The sequence below is a fragment of the Triticum aestivum genome, chromosome 6D (genome assembly GCF_018294505.1).
Source record: "Triticum aestivum cultivar Chinese Spring chromosome 6D, IWGSC CS RefSeq v2.1, whole genome shotgun sequence".
NCBI classification, from domain to species: Eukaryota; Viridiplantae; Streptophyta; class Magnoliopsida; order Poales; family Poaceae; genus Triticum; species Triticum aestivum.
Window position 1 is genome coordinate 306,877,297 of NC_057811.1, and position 10,175 is coordinate 306,887,471.

At 44.3% G+C, this 10,175-nt stretch overlaps 2 protein-coding genes across 3 annotated transcripts; one reads left to right on the forward strand and one right to left on the reverse strand.

The window, feature by feature from the left end:
• Positions 1-4,483: 4,483 nt before the first annotated feature.
• Positions 4,484-7,804, reverse strand: LOC123144788 (uncharacterized). Of its 2 annotated transcripts, none has more exons than XM_044564028.1 (5): positions 7,576-7,804; positions 6,686-6,770; positions 6,205-6,318; positions 4,988-5,089; positions 4,484-4,784 (listed from the first exon to the last, which is right to left on the reverse strand). In XM_044564028.1, the coding sequence occupies exons 1-5, from the start codon at positions 7,674-7,676 to the stop codon at positions 4,740-4,742; spliced, it is 447 nt and encodes a 148-aa protein (XP_044419963.1). In that variant the 5' UTR covers positions 7,677-7,804; the 3' UTR covers positions 4,484-4,739. The 2 variants fall into 2 exon arrangements, with proteins under 2 accessions (XP_044419963.1, XP_044419962.1); XM_044564027.1 differs by having other exon boundaries at positions 6,205-6,327.
• A 58-nt stretch (positions 7,805-7,862) lies between these two features.
• On the forward strand, positions 7,863-9,821 carry LOC123144787 (protein TAB2 homolog, chloroplastic). Its single transcript, XM_044564026.1, has 3 exons — positions 7,863-8,715; positions 8,813-8,956; positions 9,405-9,821. Exons 1-3 carry the CDS (start codon positions 7,968-7,970, stop codon positions 9,662-9,664), a joined length of 1,152 nt encoding a protein of 383 aa, XP_044419961.1. The 5' UTR covers positions 7,863-7,967; the 3' UTR covers positions 9,665-9,821.
• Positions 9,822-10,175: the final 354 nt, after the last annotated feature.

The window sequence follows — 10,175 nt, forward strand, 5'->3', positions numbered from 1 at the left end:
ACACAATACCGACTGCGATGGCAATGCGAGCACAAACGAGTAGGAGTACTGTAGGGTCCCTATCCCCGACGGTTTCTGGGTCGTGTAGGAAGGACCCCCTATCGCCATCACTCACTAGGCGACGGTTCCAAATGCCGTAGCGGAAAGGGGTTAAAAACCGTTTGTATAGCACCGACGCGTACCGGTGATTGGTTCCTAGTATTTACGATGGGAGAGGAGAAAGTTAGCGCATAATGAAAAGGTCCAGGAACCTAAGTTCATAGCAATGGCAATCATCACTTTGGTTGCTAATTATACTATGATGAGTGATGCAAAGGTGACGATCAAACAACATGGTTGAGAAAGACCAAAGAACAACTATGTGAAGCTAAATGTGGATAGAGCTTTTGACACAGATTTACTCAAGGGCTCATATGACGCTGTCATGAGAGACTCGAATGGCAGATTCATTGCGGCAGGAAACGGGGAAATCAATTGGTGCTGAGATGCTCTTATGACCGAGGCACTGGCCTTACGGTTTGGTCTCAATTTGGCAACTACACTCGGGTGTAACTGCATAGAGGTGAACTCTGACAACATCGAGGTGATAGAGATAATGGAGAATGAAGGCCGCTCTTTAGGTCTATCGACTATAGCTTTTCATGATATGTATCACATTGCGTGTGATTTCATACATATTATTTTTGAGCATGCTGCTAGAGAGTCTAATTGTGTTGTCCATGATCTAGCCAAACTAGCTAGAAATAAGGTGTATGTGGGATGGATGAAAGATTCACCCGTAAAGATTGTTGGTACTCTTGTAAAATATAATATGGTGATCACCTTGCGATAAAGAGTATTTTGATGTAAAAAAATATTATGTGGTCTACAACGATCCCGACTAAAATAGCCTACACCTGAGGGGAGTGTTAAAATATATTGTCCGCCTCTCCATCAATTTGGATTTTTGGAGCAACATCCTTCGTTACAGCATATCCCACACACGATGCAACACTACGAACAAGAATCCCATCAGAACATTGGTCTTTTGGTTTATCTTCATCAATTTAAAGCTTTGAAGAAGTTTTGTCATGCTCAACGCTTCTTTCTTGAGATCAATAAGAGGGGACCTATCAAGTAGCTCATTTGCCAAAAAAGCATGCACAAAGGAATAGTCGGTTTTCAGAATGATTGGCTTATGATGGGTCATACCAATGTAAAGTACAGGGAGAGATGCACGAAGCTCTGCTTCTTCGACATTTGAACAATAACCAATATTACTTCCAAGAAGAAATTATGATGTCACCAATAGAATCTCTAGCAACCACGCCAACACTCATAGAGGCACAACACGCCACATAACTGGCGTCAACATTGATCTTAATAGAGCTAGCACAAGGAGCCTATCATGCCACAATAGTCCTAGAGAGAATATCATACGGTTGACACTCAGCTACCACATCCTTACCTTTGTTTTGCGGATTCATCAATGCAGTGCTATGATAAATTGAATAAAATGAACAGTAGCTATCCATAAAAATAGTAGAACGATTGACGGCTTCCATAGCCTTGCCAAACACTAAATCATTCTTTAAGTGACATGCTTCTCAGCAAATGAATAAAACTTGCTCCTGCGCCGGCATACACAGAATGTCCAACAAGATAAGCAACCGGTCCGAACTAGAATGACAGACAACCTCCTTGTCGGGAAGGTTCCAACATTCCCTCATGGACATACATAATTCCCCTGCCTAAGGGGAAACCATGAGGGCATGAAAGGTGCTTTCATCTTCCATGCCACAGATAGAGCACATCGCAGAAATAAATTGATGGTGCGACACTCTATTAACCTAGACTACAAGACTATTTGAGGCAGGACGCCAGAGGTCTTTTTGGAACTATGGATTTCACATGTGCGTTCTATTACAAAAGTCACAATATAAGAGACAATTAATGTGATTTTTTTCTTTAAAACTGGTTATAAATCTTCTAGATAAAAGCATATGGTTGAAATATTGCTCTTGTTGCTTGTGACAGCATGGCAGGGGTGTCGACCTCTTTGTGAGTGAACCAAGCCTCATACTTTGTAAATACTTGGTTGCGAGAAAACCTGTTAAGTTCCCTCTATAATGCCGTCACAAGACAGTATCTGCTAAGCTTCATTAGTAATGGTATCACAATCCTAGGCTGAAAAGAGAATCACATAAATGATTGAGAAAATGGCATTTGGATGTTGTACTTGAAAATATATGAAGTCTTAAATTAAGAGTTATTTGGTCACATGAAAAGAGGAGAGACGAATAGAAGTTGCGTTTAAACAAAATTTTCATGAGCTTTGGGTTTCTTCAAATTTTGTAATTCCTATGATACAATCATATATTTTTATATAGAAAATCTCTTTTTTTGTCTTCAACTTTCATTTTTTTCCCAAGCTCTCATAGAATTCTCTCGGTGCAAACAGGACCAGCAAGTGCATCAATGGACAATGATCAACAACAAATCAGATTCGTAAGTAAAAGCTCCACAAGTTTTTTGGCCACCATACCAACCAAATCAAAGCACTTTAGTGTATGAGTATCTGAGTATCTGACCAATCAATTCAACTATGCTTCACTCAAAAGCGATAAAAGTACAACACAATGCTTTTCAGACTTGGGCTTCAATGTGGAATAAGGAAAAAGATTACATCTCTCACAGTACTACCACGGTCCATTAAAACTGCTTAACAAGATGTGATGCGTAGTTTCTCGAAAAAAGGTGGGATAAGGAAAGGCGAAGCATTTGAAGTTAAGGATCTTGGTCAACTAAAATATTCCCTGGGTGTCGAAGTTGCCCGAACAAAAAGGGGAATAACCCCATCTCAGCGGAAGTATACCTTAGAGTCCTAAGTGAAAACGCAATGCTTAGATGTAGAGCAGCTCGAACTTCCATTGAACAAATCACAAATTTGGCAGCATAGCTTGGTGAACCGATTAACAAAGAAAAATATCAACAATTGGTTGGCAGACTTCTGTATTTATGTCACACTAGACCAGATATTACATATACAGTCATTATAGTAAGTAGATATATGCATGACCCCGGAAGTGTGCCCCTTGCTGTCTACAGAAGCCTGAGGTATCTAAAGGGCAATCCTGGTATGGGACTCTGGTTCAAGAGAAATGGCCATTGGAATGTTTACAATTAAAGTGTGCTGATTAGACTAATTGTCTTGATGATATACGATCAACCTCTCGTTAATGTGTGTTTGTTGGTGGAAATTTGGTGTCATGGAGAAGCAAAAAACAACCGGTAGGGTCAAAATGATCTGTAGAAGTTCAGTATAGGGCAATGTCGCAAGAGCTGAGTGAGATGTTGTGGGTAAGGAGCCTTCTGCTCGAGTTGAAGGTGCTCAGACAAGTATCCTCTAAATGTGTGGTGTGACAACAAATCTGCAGCATGACGGAACAAACATGTGGATATAGACATATTCTTTATGAAAGAGAAACTAGATGTAACTAGCTATGGACAACAAGTCGCCAACTGCCTAACAAAAGGCTTGGGAGCTAAGAAGAGCAATCTTGATTTCCTTTTTGAATTTTTAAGGGGGAGGGGGGGGGGACACCCACCTGGATTTCATAAAAGAGGGGTCGACCCAGAGTATATTTTACAGCATACAAGGGGGGCATGGCAGGATTTTTTGCAGCACATAGAACTATAGCTCCTGATCAAGAATCAAGAAATAAGGCCGCTCAGGGCAGCTTTCGGAGAACCAGAATACACAGCCAAACATCGATGTGGGGACATGCTCGTGTTTGAACCTGCCTTGCCAGAGCACAACATCGTTGCGACACGCTTTCACAGTGGCAACTAGAGAGGGCGTGGCATCTCGGAAGACAACGACATTCCATCGTTTCCAGAGGTGCCAGCAGCAGAGGAGCGCCACGGCATACGACGAGGCCTCGCCGACAATAGGGGAGGCGTCAACGAGGTGGACATGATAGATATCTATCATCCCTCTTGAGGGGGAGTGTTGGGTTGTATCTTCTTTGTGCTTCAGTGCGTGTGCGCGCTTTAGGCCAATGTGGCCCATGTAACCCAGCAACCTATATATGTGTTGGCCCCCTACAGAAACCCTAACCCCAAAGGAATACAACACCACAGGTTAGTTCTCTATCTCAGCGGCCACCCCTCTCTCCCCTACTCCAGTAGAATTTTATCTTAATCAGTCAAAATAGATCCCATGTATCCTGATGGAGAGTACTGCGGATCAAAGCACATGCCATTTATATAAGTAGCAGTGATCTAAAAGATCTTATATTAGTTTACAGATGGAGTACCTTATATATAACAAAAAAGAAGCAGTAAACTTTACCACTAGAGCAACATCATATACACAGTTTATACCTGAGCTACCAAAATTAACAGTGGCACCAACCGCAAAAGAAAATTCAAGGGAGCCGACCTAAAATCGTGGCATATATATGACCGGTGGATCGAACTACCACTAAGCTGCTAAACAGAATCATGGGAAACTATTTAGTACAATTTTTCAGAAGGAAGGGAATACGTTGTTGAATGTTGAGTACATGGAAAAGAATATAAATACAATGTTTGATTTTCAGTCTAGGAAAAATAGCCGAGTAGATCATTTCACGTGCAAATCCAAGCGTTATTGTACATCCAGCTTGGATTAGATATGAAAATTGGTTGGATCCAGCAAGTAAGATTTAGAGCTCTCCTGGTCGAGGAAAGTTACAAAATTCTTCCAAGAGTGACAGTTATTGCCCAAATAAACTAGATAAAGCCGCCAGATATCCTGCTAGCTGCAGAAGTGTACAAACACAAGATCAGGTATTAGTAGGGCACAACCATTATTTAACGTTCTGGTAAGCAATTTTGGTGTTTTTCGGTGGATAACACATAAATTAGTTGCAGCATTTCTCTGGAAGAAAATGTTTTTTGGTTATATTGAATATTACTGTCTACTAATTAAGATGAATTTCCTCTTTATGCTCAACTTATGTACCTGCCCCAAGATACCCTTTCCTGTCTGACCTTCCAATACCAATGCAGCAGTCAATCCTATCACCGCCAATGCGCCGTTAATAGCTTCTGCTTGATGACGTTTCTGCAAAAAAGATAAGAATGTTGTGGTAAAAGAAATGAAAGATACAAGTAATAGCGTATCAAATGTGTGCTGATTGTGCAGTTTAGAGGGGCATACAACAGATGGGTTCTCCAGGAGTAATACAGATCAAGGTAATAAATTACTTTAGAAGCAATCATATATGCTCAAGGAAAGAGGACAAGCGATTATGCAATTGCATACGGGTCCTAAGATTTCCCCCAATAACACGATAAGACACTACATACATGAAAAAAGAAAATCATACATGCAGCACTGAAGCGTTGCAATTTGAAAGACTAAATTGGGGTCCATGTGAATGTCATTACAATCCACACTTATCTATTTACTAGGTTAGCTTCCTCCATTTTGTGACACACAGTCACATTTTGGTTGAAAGATGAAGTAGACATGAAAATGGCAAATCAAGACAAAATAAAGAACCACATATAACTAGGGGAAAGCCATGTTTTGATTCTAGTTATTTTTTTTCTGACAAATACTGGATTTTATTCTCAAAATGAAGCATAAAGGAGATACAAACACAATGAGCACACGCCCAACCTCTGCATAACTAGGATGTACACACAAAGAACCACGCAAGCAAAGAGCAAAGTCATACAAGACCGGAGCTATGCCTAGACAGAGGAAAAAGAAAAGAAAAACTCCGAAGCGATGAAACAGCAATCGATGAATTACAACAATGACCATATCCGCACCAACCATCTCTTGACATCACAAGGACAATGAAAAAGGTTCTCCAGTAACAATCATATTCAAGTTGCTAAGAATTATTTTTGTTAGTTTGCATCCCCTATAGAAGGATTCCTCTCAGGATTTCGAGAGACATTAGTTTCCATCATTTAACAAATTCTTGATCTGTATAGATTACTGCACAAAATTTCTGTTTGTATGGCTAGATAATATGATGGAATACAACTTATGACATGTGGACTGCACTATCCTAGTTTTCTTTTACCAATAACAACTGAAAGAATTTCCCATTTCATCATCGCTTCTATTCGTTTTAGAAAATATATTTATTCCACAATCATAAATATCTATATTCCTTCGGAGGAGAGATTAATTAGTGGAATTACAGGACAGAAGTAACGAACCTTCAGCTTATCTCTGGCACGAATTTCTTGCATTTGTTTCACTGCTAAGCGCTTAGCTTCCTGTGGATCAACCATTATCACTTTCTGACCTGAACTTCCTTTGCCTTGTGGTGCCTGGTTCATTTGATGAGTTCAGCACCTCTTAGCTACCAAGCAATAATACCAAGAGTAATACAGCTACAACTATAATAAAAAGAAGCTAATTATTTTTCTCAGGATCCCTGTCAGAGTGTTGCAGAATTTCTAGAGCAAGAAAGCCTCCTGCTTGGGAATTAGGACGGAGGATCATGCTACATTTTATAGAACAGTTGATACCAAAACCAGAATATCATATTCGAACAAATTCAGAAGTATATAATGTTGCACTTAGTTAACAGTGATCATTTCCATTTTCTACACTATTAATTTACATTGTATAACCTACCAAACTCAGAACACCACTCAAACCCCAAAAATAAATGGCCTAGAAAGAAGAGCATACATCTGCACTAGCAAGAGCCAGGAAGCTTGTCACATGGCTTCTTCCATACAATATATGTCCGGATTGCTTGCATTGGATGGTCCATCTATGAATACAAAGGCGTGTAATTGACACATCAGCAAATACTATTGATTCTAAATTTAAACACATAAAGAAAACAAGTCATTGGAACACTGATACAGTTAAGTACCTTCTCCACACGCATTCATGTTGAAACATAAACTCTCACCAAATCAGAACTTTGGGATGGTTAGTGCTTGGCTGAAGCGTTCTTAATAGAGAAAAACTGTTACAGAAAGGATGGGCAAGAGGATGTATATTTGGTTTGCCACCCGGCGTGTTTCTAACTTGAATTGCAAACCGAATAGTCCAAGGCATTAATACAACATGCTGTACAATTTATTTCATGATCAAAAGAGGAAAGTGGTGGCCAGCATATCACTCTACAATATTGATAAATTATTTTGTTATTACTAAAAATTGTTTTGGGCTTGCAGCTTATCTCGGAGTAGGTGGTAGGCAATCGTACCTACTAACATTCTACAGAATGAACAGTATAAAAAATTCATCCGAAATGCACGCAGAGCACTTTTTTTTTGAAAGATCCAGCATTGCTGGCGTTCAATTGATTTAGCAGAAGAGGATTACAAAAAGTCTCTCAGACCAAGTGGCCGGAAAGTATCACAAAACGATTTTCTTGTGGGCTAACCACCGCAACAGCCACAACCGACTGGGAAAACGGACGTCGGCGTCATGAAGCAGCCCACCCCGGCCTTCAGTGAAGCAGGAAGCGGAGATGAACATACTGCGCAATCGGGCATGAACCCGAAGCAGAGCAGCGCCCAAGCAGAGCAGAGCAAGAGTGAATCGATGTGATGGGAAGAGCATACCCGAACGTGGAGGACGGAGCCGAGCGCACATGCCCGACCGAGAGCAACGGAGAAGAGGAGGACGCCCGGTGGAGCAGCCGGGGAGAGGGAGAGCACGCCATTCTCGCTGCCCGCGACCGCCTCTCCTGCGCAGAGCTCCTTTTTTATGGACTGCAGCAGCCGTCCAACTCCACCCTCTAGTTTTTCTTCTTCCCTTTTTACTCCTCCATCCTCTTGCGCGTCGTGGTTATCCGAGTCCACATAGGTTTTTTCTCTTTGGGTCCTACGTGGGCTTAGGCCGGCCCATCCCCGAGTCGGCACGAGCCGATTTGCTTCTCCTTGTCCTTGTGTGAACTCAACTGGCGCCGCGACCAACGTTAGCTTCTGTGTGTGGCCGTGGAGGGGCGCGCGCCATGACGACCGCCACTGCCATCGTCGCCGGCCACGGCATCGCCTTCCGCCGGAGCCTCCACCTGCCCAACCCGCCGGGGAAGCCCTCCTTCTCCGTCGCGCGGCCCCACGCGCACAATCGCCTCTTAGTCCCGGCCACGCCGTCGCCGAGGCCGTGCCGGTCCATCTCCTCGGAGAGCCCCACGGCCGCCGAGGCGGACACCGCGGAGGAGCCAGCCGAGGAGAACGAGGAGGATGATGTGGACCCGCTGGCGGAGGTGTGCTACCTGGACCCGGACGCGGACGCGGAGGGGATCCGGGAGTGGGAGGTGGACTTCTGCTCGCGGCCCATCCTGGACGCCAGGGGCAAGAAGGTGTGGGAGCTGGTGGTGTGCGACGCGACGCTGTCGCTCCAGTTCACCCGCTTCTTCCCCAACACCTCCATCAACAGCGTGACGCTCCGGGACGCGCTCGCCTCCGTGGCCTCCTCCCTCGGCGTGCCGCTCCCGGACCGCGCGCGCTTCTTCCGGTCGCAGATGCAGATCATCATCTCCCGCGCCTGCAACGACCTCGGGGTCAAGGCCGTGCCCAGCCGCCGCTGCGTCTCCCTGCTGCTCTGGCTGGAGGAGCGCTACGAGACCGTCTACAGCCGCCACCCCGGCTTCCAGAAGGGCACCAAGCCGCTGCTCACGCTCGACAACCCCTTCGCCACCAACCTGCCCGACAACCTCTTCGGCGACAAGTGGGCATTCGTGCAGCTCCCCTTCGACGGTCAGTGCCGCCACGAACTAGTTCCTCTCTACTACGTACCACATTTAAACATCTCTGCGAAATTCTCGCCTTCTGATTGTGTTGGCTTGTTGCTCAGATGTGAGGGAGGAGGTGGAGTTGCTGGAGAGGAGGTACGCGTTCGGGGCGGGGCTCGATTTGGACCTCTTGGGGTTCGAGCTCGATGAAACCACGCTAGTCCCTGGGGTTGCCGTAGAATCTTCGCGCGCCAAGCCTCTGGCGGGTAAGTTTCTATACTCATACTGTCATACTACTACTTGCCGAGATAATTGGTCAGATGTGATGTAAGCGTGTGGAAAATTCAGTTATAAGGTAGCACCTGCTAGGTTCTGATTGTAGTTAGGCAACAAAACTTCGGTCACTGTTGATTGCATTAAGTAGTGGGTCTGATTAACTCCTACCTGTTGATTTTAAGCAGTAGCAAATTAATTGAGGTGGGAAGGGCGTAGTTTGAAGAGTCTGATAACATTCAGCGAAATGCTTTGGGCAGACCAGAGCATCGCACTAGGTCAAAGATTTTAAGCATTTAAGCAATGTTCCCATGTTGCGTCACATGAATAAAAAAACTGACTGAAGCCCCTGCACAATGTTCCTGTTTCTTTGTTGAGCCTATTCTCTTGTGAGATGCATGTCAATCAGCTCTCAGATCTTTGTTTCTTCAACTCCTGCAGCTTGGATGAATGGGTTAGAGATTTGTTCAATGGAGGTTGACACCGGCAGAGCGAACCTGATCCTGTCAGCCGGGGTTTCTACCAGATACGTCTACGCCGGCTACCAGAAGAGCGCCGCGACGACGCAGGAGGCAGAAGCGTGGGAGGCGGCCAAGAAGGCCTGCGGCGGCCTGCACTTCCTGGCCATCCAAGAGAACCTCAACTCCGATAGTTGCGTGGGTTTCTGGCTCCTGCTGGACCTGCCGCCACCGCCTGTATGATCTGGGTAGCGCGTGTGTTGTGACTTCCACTGAAATCACTGTAGTATGTGTAGTGCCAATCAGATTTTGCAGTACAAGGTGATTTCATTTTAGCTCGTTGATTACTGCACAGAGGTGTACTTTATGGAAAGAAAGGAGAGGAAAGGTCATACTTTAAGTTTGGTGCCACTTTAGCAAAAAGAACGAGAGTTTAGTCCACTTTTCCGTTGGTGTATTACGCTAGCTGCGTTGTTAGACTGCAGCTATTCATACGCGATGATGTGAATCTAGGACCACAGACTGAAGTTCTATTGTTGCGGGTGAGCATCTCTATCTGATCTCTATAAATTTAGTCTCTTATATAGCCCCTCATCCTTTAACTCCTTATATTTGTTCCGTAAAAAAAAGCGCTTCCTAGCCAAACTCTCAAACTTTCTATCCTCACATGTAAGCCTCTCCCCCCAAAAAACTTCAATGGCATAAGCCGGAACAGGCAATGGAGCTAGCGGGCTGCTCTGGCTCCGGGGGCGAT